The sequence below is a fragment of the Chanodichthys erythropterus genome, chromosome 14 (assembly GCF_024489055.1).
Source record: "Chanodichthys erythropterus isolate Z2021 chromosome 14, ASM2448905v1, whole genome shotgun sequence".
In the NCBI taxonomy this organism is placed as follows: Eukaryota; Metazoa; Chordata; class Actinopteri; order Cypriniformes; family Xenocyprididae; genus Chanodichthys; species Chanodichthys erythropterus.
In genome coordinates this window covers 25077196-25094856 of record NC_090234.1, presented here as the reverse complement: position 1 = coordinate 25094856, position 17661 = coordinate 25077196, and the positions used below count along the sequence as shown (strand labels likewise).

General features: G+C 35.3%; 1 protein-coding gene across 1 annotated transcript; it reads right to left on the bottom strand.

The window, feature by feature from the left end:
* Positions 1-1001: 1001 nt before the first annotated feature.
* Positions 1002-4972, bottom strand: eaf2 (ELL associated factor 2). The gene is made up of 6 exons (XM_067410723.1): positions 4766-4972; positions 4216-4310; positions 3988-4124; positions 3728-3891; positions 2655-2885; positions 1002-2569 (listed from the first exon to the last, which is right to left on the bottom strand). Exons 1-6 carry the CDS (start codon positions 4866-4868, stop codon positions 2520-2522), a joined length of 780 nt encoding a protein of 259 aa, XP_067266824.1. The 5' UTR covers positions 4869-4972; the 3' UTR covers positions 1002-2519.
* Positions 4973-17661: the final 12689 nt, after the last annotated feature.

Sequence of the window (17661 nt, the reverse complement as noted above, 5' to 3'; positions counted from 1 at the left end):
ATGTAAGAAGCTTACCAAGGCTGCATTTATTTCATCAAAATTATAGTAAATCAGTAATATTGCAAAATAATATACTTTTAAGTAAGAGTTTTCTAATATTTAAAATTTCTGTGATGGAAAAGCTAAACAATTACAACAATGTAAAAGTCACTTTTAATCAATTTAACACATCCTTGCTGAATACAAGTATTAATTTCTTTTAAAGATGCTAAAGAGGATGTTTTGTTTTATACATTTTTGCAATATTACTTGAAACTGTCTTTACTAACTGATAAAAGACTATTTATTAGGTGCACTGACAGGAATACTATTAATATACATCATCTGTGCACGAGGTAGGGCCTTAAAAACATCAGCCAATCGTTTACGCGATAATTGTGTAAACGATTGGCCCTCTGGCTTGTCAATCACTGCCATTACGTTCCTTGTGAAAGACGTGCACGGATTGGCCCTCTGGCTTGTCAATCACTGCCATTACGTTCCTTGTGAGAGATGAGCGTGGCTGCGCGCTCCAGTAACTTTCCACACTCTACAGGCGCCGCATGCAATGTTTTTGTCAGGAGACAGGAGTAACAACTGCAGATTATGAGTTACCTGCGGTGAGTCCGACATAATGAATCCACTAACACGACACAGCGAATGCCGGTGGTAAACACTCGTGTTCTAATACTCGTGCACGAGTTTTGGGAGGCGTTCCCTCGAAATGAGGTGTGAAGGAGGGGGGTTGTTCTTATGCATGCGCTCATTTCAAAAACTCACTAACGTCTTTGGTTTCTCAGTCGACGAAAAGATCCTCTTTAGCACCTTTAAATAAAGAAAAAAAGGGGTAAACACTGACTCCAAAAATTTAACAAAGGTGCAGAAGTATCAGTTACTGCTCACCTCACTGATTGTTACTAGTCAAAAAACTGGTCTCAATGACTCAAAGATGCTTTACAACTTCGTTTATTAAATTGTCACCATGGTCAGACTGGATATCATCACACACACACACACACACACACACACACACACACACACACACACACACACACACACACAAAAAACATATATTCATATATTACAAGCATTAATCATTTTTTGTTGCTACAAAAAGACCTTTTAATGCCAATCAAATTATCTAAAAATACCAGACAATTTCTTTGCAAATCAATATAATATGGTTGGCACTGAAAATGCAAGTATAAATAAACTCATAGCAAATGAAACTTAGTTTCCCAGGCAAATTTTTGTAATTGTATAGAAAATGAGTAAGTTCATGTTTCCCGGCATTAACTGTGACAGAGAAACGGTTACAGTTGAATGCATAAAACCCCCTAAATATTTCCAGAGGAAAAATGATCTTTGCTTTAGAAACAAACCAATGCATGTTTTTAAAGTTTGTTCCTCTAAAAAGTAATATCTATAAATACATAAAATTATTGCATAATGTTCAAAAAGATTAACTGTAAGTTGAAACCCTCAATATAATAGAAGTAATGCTTAAGTTAATAATGCCACAACATGAAGTTAGGTAAAAACTTTGCAGCTCAGATGCTGAAAATGGCATTCTATGAAGACAATAAAATTATCAACAAATAAGCATCACAAAACAAGTCTTTATTTGTCTATACACAAATTTAATGATCAAATGTCTCCCACAGAACTACATTTACCACATCAGTCAACCTTGCTATAATACGATGGCACATCATTTTTGCAATTAGTGCTCAAGAAAGGCTGGATAAAGACATCCTTTAAGAGTGAAGAGTGTTGCTTTTGGGCCTGCCAGAGGCGTACAGTAAGACATACACAACACATAGGTTTCTATATCTAAATGGAGATTACATCTTAAGGACTCCAAGCAGGAATTGGAAAAAAAAAAAGAAAAAAAAAAAAAATGGGTAAACTTCAATGTAAGAGAATGGGATGGATAGTCAAAATACACCTTATATACAAGGCACAGTTTCTTATGAACAAATATCTCTTAATAATCATCCAAAAAAAAAAAAAAAAAAAAAAAAAAGACAAATTCAAGTATTGCAGGTTGGGTAATGTGTAAAAATCTGAGATTGTTGAGACTGAGCTTGGCAGCTTAATGCTCCTTAAGACTCCTTATAATATTCTGCTGAATCACATGTGCTTGAGTATGTCGAGCCTCAAAAAATATATATATTATAACATGACCATGGTAATCTTTCTAAACACAATTATCTCAGAAATAGATATATTTCTCTAACCTCTGAGGAAGCAACTATAGGACATTCCTATAAAACTAACATCAATGCAGTAGCATTCTCAACAAAATAAATACTTTTTCTTAATTTACTAATACAGCAGACCCCGGACCCTCCCCCCCCAACTTTGTGTCCAATGACGGCTTGTGCTGATGAAAGCATTACTAAGAAACTAGGGGGAAAGAAAAGATTTCATAACTGAAAGGATGATAGGGATATTGCATAAAATTTTAACTAGTGAACAGATACTGTACTTCCTGAAAAACTGACTCTCAGCATCAGATATCCAACACATCTTTGCAGTCAGTCATCGTCACTTTCACTCCCAGACTCACTTAACTGGAGATCATTTTCTGGAATAAATCAAATATTAGCATATTAGAGACACAAAAGAGAACGTCAGACCAACCAAAATCCCCCAGCAGCCCTGAAACTCACTAAGCGTGTTCATGAAATGGCCGCTGCTCTCTTCCACGCGGCTTTGAGATGTGTTGAGGGCAGATGTGCTCTGAGGCGGCGCCGGGGTCGCATTATGCGGAGGGCGACTCTCGTCCTCTGAGTCGCTGCTGCTGGAACTGTCCCCGCTACTGGATGAGGAGGAACTGTGGGAATCTGAGGAGCTGTCTCCACTGCTCATCTGCTCCATGTCACGTGCCTCAGCCATGAGCTCTGCACAAACACATGAAAACTAGTAGGACTCCCAAAAGAATTCAAGTACTATTCAAGAATTCTTTTACACTAAAAGTTTGGGGTCAGTAAGATGTTTTTGAACATATTTGAAAAATATTACAATTTTAAATAACTGCTTTCTATAGCCGGGTTCAAACTGTGCCATTTAGGCCACGATTTGGCCACCTGAGACGAATTTTGTGAATCTGAAGTCTTTGATCACTAGTTTGACATGTTCGTTGACAGCCAAGTAATGACCACTGCGATCAAATCTTACGTCCCACGAAATTCTGGCAGTGTCAGAAGATTTGACACACAGTCCTGTAGTGTGGCTTCTACTATGACAACCATCCAATCAAAAATCAATAGGATGAACCGACGACAGTGTACTCAGCTTATCTTAATTTATTTTAAAATGTAATTTATTCCTGTGATGGCAAAGCTCAGCATCATTACTCTAATTTTCAGTCACATGATCCTTTAGAAATCATTCTAATTTGCTGATTTGCTGCTCAAGAAACATTTCTTATCAATATCAATATTGGACACAGCTGTGCTGCTTAATATTTTTGTGGAAATCAAAATACAATTTGCCAGTTTGATAAATTCGAAAAATCAGCATTTATTTGAACAACGTAAAAATTACTGTCACTTTTGATCAATTCAACGTACTCTTGCTGAATAAAAAGTGTTAATTTCTTTTTTTAGGAATCTTAAAGACCCCAAACTTTGGGTGTGCATGTTTTTTTTCTTTGGTTCATCAAGCTAGTGTCCTGCTAATTGTACTAGCTGAACTGAAACCTTGTTTGCTAGTCTTTTCAGATTTTAGCGAGACACATTACCTCGCTCGATATCATCCATGGGAGATGACGGAGACATTTTCTCCTTGGGAGGAGAGCTCTTGGTGCTGGATGGAGCCTTGCTTCCACTACCGGTCTTCATCTGCTGACTGAGCCTGCTGGTTTGCTGCTCCAGCCGTGACTGAATCTTACTGCTTCCCTCAGCCCTGCAAGGAAAATAAGCTTTAAAATAAGCTTTAAAAGGAATATATAATGAAATAAATGATAAATCCATATGACTTGGAACACAAAAGTGTTATTACCTGGTCTTCTTGACCGCAATGTTACTGTTGAGTTTCTCCAGACGATACTCTCCCGTGTCATGGTTAACAATGAGAATACATTCTTTCATATAAGGCCTTTTGGAACCTTTAAACACGGTAACAGGTGCTGTGGATCCCTGTAAATGTTGATGGGAGAGAAAAAATTTCAGCTGAATCATCTGTGCTACATAAAAGAAATGTTTTGCAGAACCAGGTTATCAAACCTACCTCCAAGTTCGGTAGTGTGATTGTAACTTGCTCTCCTTTGCCTACTTCGAGTTCCCCCTCACATGTTGTGTCTATGGAGGCTGGTTTAAAATCATCTATGAACAGGAAGAAAACATTCATATTTCACAACAATAAGATGAGCAATTGCAGACTTAAGTAGTGTATTACTATTGTTGAACCTACAGAGGGCGCAAGTGTCCTATTATAATGTAAAGTTATTAATTCCTCATGAATTAAATGTTGCACAAAATTTTATTTTAAACCACAGGTTCTCAGCTGAGAGAAAAAGGTGTTCGTTTAGGATGGATATCACAAAGACAGATTTTTTTTATATAATTTTAAAGCAACATTACAAAGCTGAATTTATCCAGCAAGGTGGAAAAGCACATAGCTGCCTTCTCACATGCCTGTGCGTTTTGTTTGAAAACAACGTATGGTTTCAGTATCAACGTAAGAAACAGCTCATTTTATTTTTCAAAATATGATTTCTACTAATGTGTTTATATGAATATTCTAATATACAGATAATAATGTAAAAGATACCACTTACATCGTACCGTGTGGAACGCACTTTTAGGTTGTTTCTCAAAAGTTTCGCCTAGTTTGAGAACGTGCTCTTGATTGTCAAAGTTTGAATATGCTGTTCCATTCATTCTAATCACAATTTTCAACCATATATTAGCAGTTTTCAACTTTCTACTTGATTCGATACCATCTACGGCAGAAATAGACACCTCACTTCTGGACCCGTTGCTTGCACTTGCTACGCTGTGATTGGCTGCGTTTGTGCTTTTGGCTACGCCTCATTGAAGCTCTTCTTCACTGTAATTGGTTAAAAAAACTGTCAGTCAACGCTCACGCAAAGTCGACGGAAGTGTCCTTTTTTGTTGTTTTTTTACCCTTACCGCAGGGGTGCCCTCTAGTGCTCTATGAGAAAATGTTCTTTTTCTCTCACACATTCAGAACAGAGAATTTACAACAGCAACGTAAAAGAATTATGTGAATAATTAAGACATGTTGAACCGTAGTTTAAGTCCAAAATAAATATGTTAAGGTATGTTCGAAACTAATTTCATAAGAACAATAACTTATGAATTATTTTACATTATGTTAAATTATAATTATATGTCTACAGAATAGACTTCCCTTTGATTATGGTGCAACATAAAGGTGTGATTATCTAATTTACGTGCTTTAAAATGTGTTTTTTTCTGTTCTCTCAGAGAGAATGGCTTGTTTGGAGGTCGACACAAGCCGGTTCATGTTTGAACAGCGTGTGCGGCAGAATCATCATCATCATCTCTGGGAAAACAACTGACGCGTGCATAATGTAAGTATGAGCATCCATTGAACTGTCATTGGTCCTGTATCTGGATATTAATGAGTCGGTTGTGAATTTGGCTTTTAGCGCAGGCTAAATGAACGGAATGTTGCGTTTTCACTTCATATTTTGAGCGAGGTTTTCCAATCCAACAAGCGTCCTTCAGTTTGGTCAGCTTCTGTGAGTCTAAGCTTCGGCTTTGGGTAATTAAAGCAGTAGCTTTACTTTGGGGTGACATTTATAAACGTGAAGTAACCTACTGAAGTCCAGGATTTATGAATATTGAAGTCATGTATGATCATTAAAAGTCAATAGAGATTGAGATTGTGGCAGTAGAAGAATGTGATTGGTGGGAATTAGCAGGTTGCTGGGTGACTGTCTTCACTCTTAAAGGTGCAATATGTAATATTTTTGCAGTAAAATATCCAAATCCCACTAGGCCAGTGTTATATATTTTGTTCACTTGACAAAATCCCAAATGTTTCCAAATATTTGTGAATCGTGAGAAAATTGGTTTTATTTTGTAGAAACCATGGAAAGACCAAAGACGCTTTAATATAGTTTTAATAGACAAGGGAACAACTGTTTTGATATATTTATAGACAGAAAACTAATTATTGTTATATAGCTCAACACATTTAGTCTTATTGTTTAAATCTAATTTTCTTGATTTTTTTTTGTGAGTACCATGCGTTACCATGCCTCGGAGAAAAACACTATTTTGTCAAATAGCTAACATAGCATAATCAGATGCAGCTTTATTTTTAGTAAAAGTAATACAGCATTTTCTCCATCATACAATACGTTTTAAAATGAATTGCATGCCATTTATCAACACAAGCCATCCAGCATTTAATATGATATTCTAAAATCGATCTATCTTACTGCAGTGTGTCTCAAACAAGTGTCTCACAGCAGCTGCTGAGCGATCACACAGAGTAACGTTATAACATTTTCAACACACTCAAATGTATCTAATATGATAAACAAAGCTGTGTTACCTCATACTCATGACCGGAAAAGCGGAAGCGGCGACTGTGGCATAATAAAAGCTCAGCTGTGTTTCGCAATCGCTCCAGCGGCCTCGTTCAGCTCCCACAACACTCCGTCCTGCTCTGCTCCATACTACAGTAACGTTAATAATCTCATCCATGAACATGATTTCTTCCCGAGTCCTATCCCTATTCTTTTGCACCGGCCGTTGAGGTGAAGACCACATGATTCCGCGCTCAAACTTGCCATCATCAAGCTACGCCTTTGTTTTGAATAGACCTCTAGTGGACAGAAATCCTACATATTGCATCTTTAAAACCTGGAAATCTGCCATTATTTGGCATTACAGATGGAGAGGAACCCTGGCATACTGATTTTGAAACAGTTGTTTTAAATCAAGAAATTATGATGTAAAATTAAGAAGAAATATTTTAAATTCTGCAGATTGCAGATCTTTATAGGTCAAATGACACTGATCATGCAAACTCCATTATACAAAAGGTCAGATTTTTATATCTCTTTGTAACTCGTGCAAGCTTAAGAAATTCATAATTCTTAATGAAAGAAAATTGTATTAAAAAACATGCAAAATAAAATAATTTTCTCTTCAAGTGGTGGCCACTGCCAGGTGATAGAAACAGACACTGTAGACTCAGCAGTGGTGGATAGATCATGATTGTTCTCCATTAAATGATTGGCTGAGATCAGGACTCCTGTCCACACAGAATGCATTATCTAAGTAATGGTCATCTGGGGAGTCATTACAGAATTGCTGTTCTTTCCTCAGTTGCTTACTGGACAAATAAAGTTGTCTTTAATTTTAATGAGAGCTGACAGCTGTTCTTGAATAGAAAGTTTAAAAAAACATTTGCTATGTAGTAGTGATGCAGCAAAATGTCGTTATTAGAGAAACACAGAAACCGAAATTAAAGTTTTCATTTAGCCAAAAATCAAGTCTCGGTATGCTGTTCTGTTTAGTTATAGAAAACACATTAAATGACCTTGACATGTATCATGTTCACTAGCAGAAAACATGGCAGGAGAGCTGCAAGGACAGATGAGCTCAGTATGAGTCACTCAGCTCATTTGCATATCTACTGTAGTTTACATATACTTTGAGCATTTTATTTAAACAAACTCTTAATGCTCCATAATTGAACATGGCTTAGATGCAAATTATATTTTATAGCCACTGTTTGTTTTGCCTAAAGTCAAGTGTAGATCTTCTCTGGAAGATTTACCACTGCTGAAAACCTAAGGTCTACCACTGCCGAAGGTCTGGCCTTGCCCTTGATATGAGGCATGTCTCTTTATCTCGAGAGACAGAATAATCAGACATGTTACTAAAACAGTTTCACAACTAGAATACCACATGACATTGTCATGTTATGATGATGGATTTTAGGAAGATTGAATTACCAGAGCATGATGATGAGGGTGATGACATCATCAGCATAATTAGTTTTACAATTTTTTTTTTTATCTGAGACTCATGACAAATGAGTCGAGTTTGCTTTAAAGTAAACAAACAAAATGTGCCAACATTTATACTCCTCTTGTGCTGTATATACTGTAGCTCTGATTGTGCGGCTCTGTGATGAATGCTTCCTTTGGTGTGTTTGTATAGTTTTGTTCTTAGAGGATAAACTAGGTCACCTTATCAGTAGGAAGGACCAATATGTGTCTGGTGGTTAAAGAGGTTTTATTTGATTTTAAAAATATAATTCGCTTGTTGTAATTCATGAATTCAAATGACCTTGAGACAAAATTAAATTTTAAATTTGCAAAATGTCACGAAGGTTGTAATAGGCTTTATTCACCGTTGAGTGTTGACTAAAGTTTATTATGCACAAGTGCTCTGCTCAGAATATGTAATTTTATATAAAATGAAAATATTAGCACTTAGGCCTCCTGCTTTTACTGATGTTAAAAAATATATATATGGTGGAAGTAAGTTCTATGCATTGGTTGTCAATTGGATTTTGAGATGTGAGAGTTGCATTCAAAAATGGAGGCAGATGAACACAAGCTTGCAGTGGTTTAAAGGATTTGTTCACTTTAAAATGAAAATTACCCCACGCTTTACTCACCCTCAAGCCATCCTAGGTATATATGACTTTCTTCTTTCTGATGAACACAATTGGAGTTATATTAAAAAATATCCTGACGCATCCAAGCTTTATGATGGCAAGGAAGTACATCCATCCATCATAAACATACTCCACATGTCTAAGAAAAATATCCATATTTAACCAATTATAGAGTAAATTATCTAGCTTCCACCAGACCGCCTTCCGTATTCAGCTTAGGAAGAAAGTATACCGCCTCTTGCAGGTTCAAAACACTTATGCTACGTCCTATGTCCTTTCTTCCTAAGTTGAATACGGAAGGTGGTCTGGCAGAAACTATATCTTACTTTATAACTATGTACTTTATAACTTAAATATGGATATCACGGTCACCTGGACGTCTTGAAAGGTGCCCTAGAACCAGTTTTTACAAGATTTAATATAAGTCTAAGGTGTCCCCTGAATGTGTCTGTGAAGTTTCAGCTCAAAATACCCCATAGATGTTTTTTAATTAATTTTTTTAACTGCCTATTTTGGAGCATCATTAACTATGCACCGATTTATTATGCAGCCCCTTTAAATTGCACGCTCCCTGCCCCCGAGCTCTCGACTATAATGCAGTGCATTTACAAAGTTCACACAGCTAATATAACCCTCAAATGGATCTTTACAAGATGTTCGTCATGCATGCTGCATGCATGCGTCGGATCATGTGAGTATAATATTTATTTGGATGTTTACATTTGATTCTGAGTTTGAGGCTGTGATCTGTGGCTAACGGCTAATGCTACACTGTTGGAGAGATTTATGAAGAATGAAGTTGTGTTTATGAATTAAACAGACTGCAAGTGTTTAAAAATGAAAAAATGGACTGAATAAAATGGAATATATAAAAATGGTACCTTTAACCACATTTAACAGTACATTAGCAACATGCTAACGAAACATTTAGAAAGACAATTTACAAATATCTCTAAAAATATCATGTTATCATGGATCATGTCAGTTATTATTGTTCCATCTGCCAGTTTTCGCTATTGTTCTTGCTTGCTTACCTAGTCTGATGATTCAGCTCTGCACAGATCCAGATGTAAATACTGGCTGCCCTTGTCTAATGCCTTGAACATGGGCTGGCATATGCAAATATGGGGGGCGTACATATTAATGATGCCGACTGTTACGTAACAGTCGGTGTTATGTTGAGATTCGCCTGTTCTTCGGAGGTCTTTTAAACAAATGAGATTTACCTAAGAAGAAGGAAACAATGGAGTTTGAGACTCACTGTATGTCATTTCCATGTATTGAACTCTTGTTATTCAACTATGCCAAGGTAAATTCAATATTTGATTCAAGGGCATGTTTTTTCATAGTTGTTTTGATGACCTGAAGGCCATCAAGTAATGCATTCAATGTGCAGTTTAATTTCTTTCTACATCAAGGCTGATGAAAAAATCTCCCAATTTTCACAGATGAAATAGCCACATTGTTGGTCGTAAAATCATCCATGGCTGTTGCCGGGCCTCATCTGCATAGTGTTCAGCATCAAATGCATTGAATATTCTGCATCATAATAGTGCCGTGCTTGATATATGCTGAAAGGGCTTGTTAAGACCCCTTTTGTTGTGTAAATACTGATGCCATTGAGGAGTTCAGCGCTTCCTCCTGTTTTACATAATGTTGACTTTGAATCAACGCCCTATTAATTCAATTAAATCAATTAATAAGAACCATTCTGACCAAATATGGGCCATTTCCAGGTACCACTCACTTCCTGTGGATGGATAAAACCATTTACAAAAGGCAATTTTAAGCAGATGATTATAAGTCATTACATTGCTATTGAAGATCTTGACTCTTTCAAGGCATGACAATGTCACCGCCATTTAAAAAGGTTTTTAAAGAAACTTTGATACAAAGATTTAACTTCTGCAGATTCTTAAACTATAAAATCTAAATAAATACATTATAACAATTTTCTTGAAGTAAACAAGCAACATTGTAAAATGAGTTAACAACATTGTGCTGAGCCCCAGAGGACAAACAGCCTGATATTAGGAGGGAAAAACACTGTTTATGCTGTGCAAAATTAATGTGAGCTGTGATGTTTTGTTTGGACAGTGTACAAGGATTTTATGTGCAGACTGTGCAGTTTTCTAATTCTAATATGATTGCGAATAGACTGACATAATTTGGGTAATATTTAATGTGGTAAATCTGAAAGTGACATTTAGTGGAATGTGCAGATTACATTTTTTTCTTTCTTATATCCTTTTGTATAGAATGTAAAAATGTTTGAGTATATTTGTATCTTTTCAGCAGAAAATGTGAATAGTGTTTGTCCATGCAAAACTTATCGTCATGATGCTAAGGTGCTCTGGGTGGTTGCTATTCTGTGTAGTTGCTGGGACATGTTCTGGGTTGTTGGGTGTTCTGGGTAGTTGCTAGGTGGTTAAGCACTCACCAGGGCTTTTCACACTTGAAATAGTTAAAAAATTCAAAACCCTGGGTAAACGTAATCCTGGGTTATCTTGCTTCACGTTTCACACTGCTCATAATTTACCCAGGGTTTAGAATTAATCCTGGTTATTCACAAGCTGATGTTTCACACTGTACATTCCTAAACCCAAGGTTAGCATTCTTATTTGCATATACAGTATGCAGCGTCAGTGTTATTGATTGGATGAATGCTCAACGCAACCTGTTCACATAAATAAAATCTCTAGTATTGCACATCCTGGTATTGCCGACTGTACTATCAAGTTTATATTGAATGGACATTTAGGACTATAAAGGTAAGAATGAATGTGTCTTCACTCAAATTGTCATGGTTTCTGTCAGCATTAGACAGTTTTTCTCTCAAACACTGACTGTCTGTTGCTAAGCGTCTAGCTAACATTCTAACACTGCATGGTTACTGTATAAATTTGGCACTGCAATTCAGGTAACCCAGATTTAAAAACGGTGCTAACCCCACTTCTAAATTACAAGTGTGAAACGTGCCTTTACCTGGGGTTAAAGGGTTAGTTCACTCAAAAATTAAAATTCTCTCATTAAATACTTACCCTTATGTTGTTCCACACCTGTAAGGCCTTCGTTCATCTTCAGAACACAAATTAAGATATTTTTGATAAAATCTGATTGTGCTCCATTGTCAGCACGATAATTAACACTGTCAGATGCCCAGGACGCTATTAAAGACATAAAACAGTTCACATGACTACAGTGGTTCAACCTTAATGTTATGAAGCCATGAGAATACTTTTTGTGCACCAAAATAACAAAATAACGACTTTATTCAACAATATCTAGTGATGGGCGATTTCAAAACACTGCTTCATGAAGCTTCGAAGCTTTACGAATCTTTTGCTTCAAATCACTGGTTCAGAGTGTGTATCAAACTGCCAAAGTCACGCCCCCCAATGGTGAACCATTGAAATTTCGAAACACTTATGATTTAACAAAGCTTTGTTTACTGAAATCACATGACTTTGGCAGTTTGATACGCGCTCCAAACTACCGATTCGAAGCTTCATGAAGCAGTGTTTTGAAATCGCCCATCACTAGATATTGTTGAATAAAGTCTTTATTTTGTTTTTTTTGGCGCACAAAAAGTATTCTTGTCTTTTCATAACATTAAGGTTGAACCACTGTAGTCACATGAACTGTTTTAAATATGTCTTGATAGCTTTCTGGCCATCTGAAAGTGTTAATTGTCTGCTGGCAATGAGCATTGGATTTTATCAACAAATATCTTAATTTGTGTTCCGAAGAAGAACGAAGGTCTTATGGGTGTGGAAAAACATGAGGGCGAGTAATTAATGACAGAATTTTCATTTTTGGGTGAACTAACCCTTTAAAAGTTGTGTTAAGCACAGTGTGAAAAGCCTTGTCAAGTCTGTATCATATTCTGGTTTCTATATGGTTTGGATCCACTATTCAGTCCGTGAATTTTTTGTCAATTCATTAGAAACATTATAGTGCACCTCTAAAATCTGCATAATTTGAAATTTGAGGTGTCATTCTAGCACATACTATGTAGGACAAGCTACAAGCCAAATTTGAACAAATTCTGTTATCCTGTATGAGTATTAGGAATAGTGAAGCAAATGTAAGGTTGCTGTGGGAAACACTGTATGGCATAATCATGTGGGCAAATATGGATTTATGGTATCATTAGGAGACTTGGATTCAATGCACTGCTCAGGAATTTGATTGTGTTTTGACTTTCTCCATGGCATTTAATCAGAGACCTGTTAACAAAGAGGGAGAACCATCAGAACCTGACACTGAGAATGTGGGTTGGTTATGGTTATATAAACATTGACATAGACTGTCTGCCCCAATGGACTAATCAAACTTTCCACTCACACACTGCACACATATAAAATTGGTATATGTAGCAGCTTTATTGAATACAATTGAGTCAATACCTTGTAGTCTCATTGACATGGTCCCATGCACTAATGACAATACATTCCTGCTATACACGTTTGCAGTCCCCTGTCATGACTCATCTGAGGAATGTGGGACAGTTCCCATGCTGTTTCCCAGGCTCAGAGTAACACAGGAAGTGATGCCAGCACCAGCCACCACCTCAGTATGGCATATGAAACGTATGCATCTATATGAGTAATGCACTGCACACAGGAGCATAGCTGAGCACTGACCTACATCTGATACATTATATATGCACATCCCATACAGTTTCTTTGTTAGTTAGTTGGAGATGTTCACATGCACCATATGCGTGTCAGTGTGTTAGACTGAGTTGTCCTCTCTCTGTATTTGTGTCAGTGTGTTATGTGAGCCCTTTTCTCATGGTACAATCGATTGCCCCACATCCATCCACCCTTCAATACCAATATTGTGTCCCATAATGGTGCAATATATGGGATATAGAGAACTTTAGCTAAACTAATAAATTTTTTATGACATCAGATATTCACTTCTATTAGTCCTACTTTTTAGGGACATCCCTAACTAGCATTATGTGTCAATGTATTCTTAGTTAATTTTTTTATTGACACCATAAACAATAATAAATAAATTTTTGTAGATTTCACATATTTAATCTTTAATCTTTTTGCTTTGATTCTGCTCATAATTCAACAGAGGTTTGCAATAACCTCTTTTTAGTCTGTCATAACAGTTTACTTGAATCGACAGTTTTGTGAATGCCGTATCAGCTTTTTTTGTGTGTGTGTGCGTCAGATGCTGATTCATATGCAGTGCCAAATATAGTCCCTCTGCTGCAGAAAAAAAATCTCATAATGGAGAGGCAAACCTTGTCTGAAAGAGAATTGTGTTTATTTATTAATTTTTTTTGGTCTTGTGTGAAAGGTGGTCTGTGCTTCAGTGATCACTGTGTGGAGCTGTGTGAATGAATTATTGAGGCTTGGTAGAGCCCTCATAAATTAGGAATGGTGGAGTCTTTGGGCAGGGTGACGGCCGCTGCTCTGTGGCCGCTCGGCATCTTGAGTGTCACGGCCACCAGCTTGAGACTCTCTCTCTCTCTATAAGCCCTGAGGCCCATCAATCTCTTTAATGGTTTCACTCTCCCAGACACAGCAACAAATACGGTGTATTCAAAATCTGGATCTATTTTGTGCGTTTGTCAGTTTAAGAAATTGATGTTTCTTCAACTGAAGGGATTTCTTTTTATGTCCAATGGGTTGATTTGTACTAAAACTAACTGTTAAATGAAGGTCACATTAAAACATTGAACCTTGGGAGGTCTTGGAATTTTCTTTTTTAGATATAGATACACTACTGTTCAAAAGTTTAGGGGCAGTATTTTTTTTTTTTTAAGAAATGAATAATTATATTCCGCAGTGACAACAGTAAAGACATTTAAATTATTACAAAGATTTCTCTTTCAAATAAATTCTGCACCTTTGAACTCTCTATTCATCAAATAATCCAAATTTTATCATGTTTTCCACAAAAATATTTAGCAGCACAACTGTTTTCAACATTGATAATGATAATAAATGTTTCTTGAGCACCAAATCAGCATATTATGATTTCTGAAGAATCATGTGACTCTGACGATTGGAGTAATGGCTACTGGAAATTCAGCTTTGCCATCACAGGAATAAATGACATTATAGAATATATTTTAAATTGTAATAATATTTAACAGTATTACTGTTATATTATATATTACATTTCATACATTTTTATTTATTCACTCTTGTCCCAGACCAAGACTTCCATCATAAAAAAAATGAATTATGTTTGTTTAAAAAATCTCGCTAATTATTAATGTTGAACAGAATATTTTTAACTTTGACTAATAGAAAAATTTGAGAAAATATTACTTTGGTGTATTTATGATACAAAATGCTTGCCATGAGATTAGCCTTAACAAGACACAGGAGAGTTTTAAGAGTTTTTTCTAATTGTTTTTTCAAATTTTTTTCAAAATTGCCCATAGTTGAAGAAACATTCAAATATGAATTCAAAAATTCATGTTTTTACATGGTACTCCAAGGTGGTTTCAAGAATTCCATGCTACTACTAGTGTTATATCCACTGGCACGCCTTCATAGTTTAAAAAGGAAATATTTTCAATATTGTGATGTGGCATTTTTCTTTATCACCAGTTGCTCGCAAAATGATGGACAATGATTCACATTTTCGTGTGCATCATTTCCTGTGATAAAAATTATTAAATAAACGAGTAAATAAACAAGCAAACTTAAAATTTCTGTGAATAATTTGTTGATGCAGGTCTCATAAAGACTTTCTTTCCCCCCCAACTCGAGAGTCAAATGTCGTCCATGATGGTAGATATCCAAAAACCACGGTATTACTATGGTACTTTGTGGTTTGTGTTTAACTAGCCATATTTCTTCTATTTGCACTGTGTGCCGCTGCTCATATATAGACTATATAAATCCATCCCTCTGGAGAAGCATTCAAGCTAATGGATGAAGCATTTACTGGCTGTAGTGTATTAAACAAACCCCAACTGAACCACAGGGACCTGTGATTTTATTTCGATCTCACCACAACTGCGGTTATCCATTGAAGGGCCAGATAGAGCTACATATCAAGATGAATAACTTATAAAGATAAATTACACAATAAAAACCAAAATTAGCTGTTAGAGTCTCTGATAAAAGTGTCACTTTGGCAAATGTAATGCTAGAAGCCTTGAAACAAAAGCTAATAGTAAATTTGAGTCTCTCCAGGGAGCCTGGTATCAAATGCTGATAATGCATCGGCTGCCGGTCTCTTCCGCTTGCCTTGTTCCCAATAGATCAAGGAGGTATGGCAGAGTCAAAGAGGAAATCCCTTCCTTTGACCTGGCCGCTCCATCCCTGAGTCCCAGAGATGCAGTGTGCGGGGCTTGACAGGCTCAGCTGATGTCTGTTTAGCGCTCTGATCGCTGGAGGAGCTGAGGAGCATGTGCGGTAATGTAGAGGATTAGCTTAGCTCTCTCCATATGGCCCGGTCACGGCAACCCTACGCAGCATATTGTAATTACAGAACACAACCAGTATGCTCTGAAAACACTCTCATGGGAATTCTGAGGAATGCTGCAAAATCCTTCACTGCGTTCCAATAGAGACTATATACGGCCCATGCTTTGGAATTGGAATTAAATAAATATTAAAACCTAGATAAACTAGTTGATATATATATATATATATATATATATATATATATATATATATATATATATATATATATATATATATATATATATATATATATATATATATATATATATATATATATATATATATATATATATATATATATATATATATATTTAGATGATTTATTTATTTATAGATATTGATTAAAAAAAACAGATGTAACACTATTTCATTTATTTATGATATATATATATATATATATATATATATATATATATATATATATATATATATATATATATATATATATATATATATATATATATATATATTTATGTCTATATTTATTTATTTTAAAATAAATATAAAACCAAAAATCTTGGTAATCTAACCTTATTTATTGTTACATATTTATTTATTATTAAAATAAATACATATTAAAAACCTAAATAAATTAGTTGATTTATTTACATTTTTTATATTTAGATTATTTATAGATATTTAAAAAACAAATATAACAAAAAATCTAGATAAACTATTTCATTTATTTTATATATAAAATAAACTAGTTTATTTTTTTAGATTTTAGTTTTTTAGATTTATTAATTTATATATATTTATTAAAAACAAATATAACAAAAATCTAGATAAACAAATAAATATCGACATAAATAAAAATAAATTAGTTTTAAATACATATAAAACCTAGGTAATCTACTTTATTTATTTATTGTTAAATATTTATTTATTTAAAGTTATCTATTTAATTTTTTTAAATTAAATATAACAACCTAAATTAACTGCTTTATTAGTTTATTTATTTATTATTTTTAGACATATATTTATTTTAAAATAAATAAATATGAAATAGCTTATTTATTTACTTATTTTTATATATTTATTTATTTAATTTACTAGTTTAATTTAGCTACCAGCCGGTCGTTGAACATTCCTGCAGAGTATCAACTCATTTTGTGAAGTAATTCTACACTGTTTAAGGTCAAATTGTCATTGTGTAAATGATTTTTTTTTTTCATAACAACACAATTTGGATTAAATCGCAATTAACTCAAGATTAAAGACAATGACTCAGAAAAGGATGTTACATCGCCCCTGTTTTCCATCTTAGCTCAGTTAAACTTCATGAGTGGATGTTGTACGTCAATTTATCGCCTGTGGAGCTTTGCTTCAGTTCACAGGGTTACACAGACTCAAAAACAAGGAAAACCCCCTTGAGAGGACAGGTGGGGGGAAAGAGAGAGTGTATATCAGGGAGGTCCTTTTTAGTGAGGTCTGTGCTTGAGTGGTTCCCATGCCAACAGTGAGTGGTGTGGTGTTTGGAGCATGCTCAGTGAGGAGCTGGCGGCTGTAACAATAGCTGAGAGAGCTAAAGCAGCTCACATGCTGCTATCACATCAGAGTGGAATAGACCTCTGCGTGCGCACTGCTGATTCTG

Coding starts and splice junctions, on each gene's coding strand:
- eaf2 (XM_067410723.1), bottom strand. CDS start 4,868: ATGAATGGAACAGCATATTCAAACTTTGACAATCAAGAGCACGTTCTC. Junction 4,311..4,765: donor TGCGTTCCACACGGTACGAT/GTAAGTGGTATC, acceptor TCCTGTTCATAG/ATGATTTTAAACCAGCCTCC. Junction 2,570..2,654: donor CCATTTCATGAACACGCTTA/GTGAGTTTCAGG, acceptor GATTTATTCCAG/AAAATGATCTCCAGTTAAGT.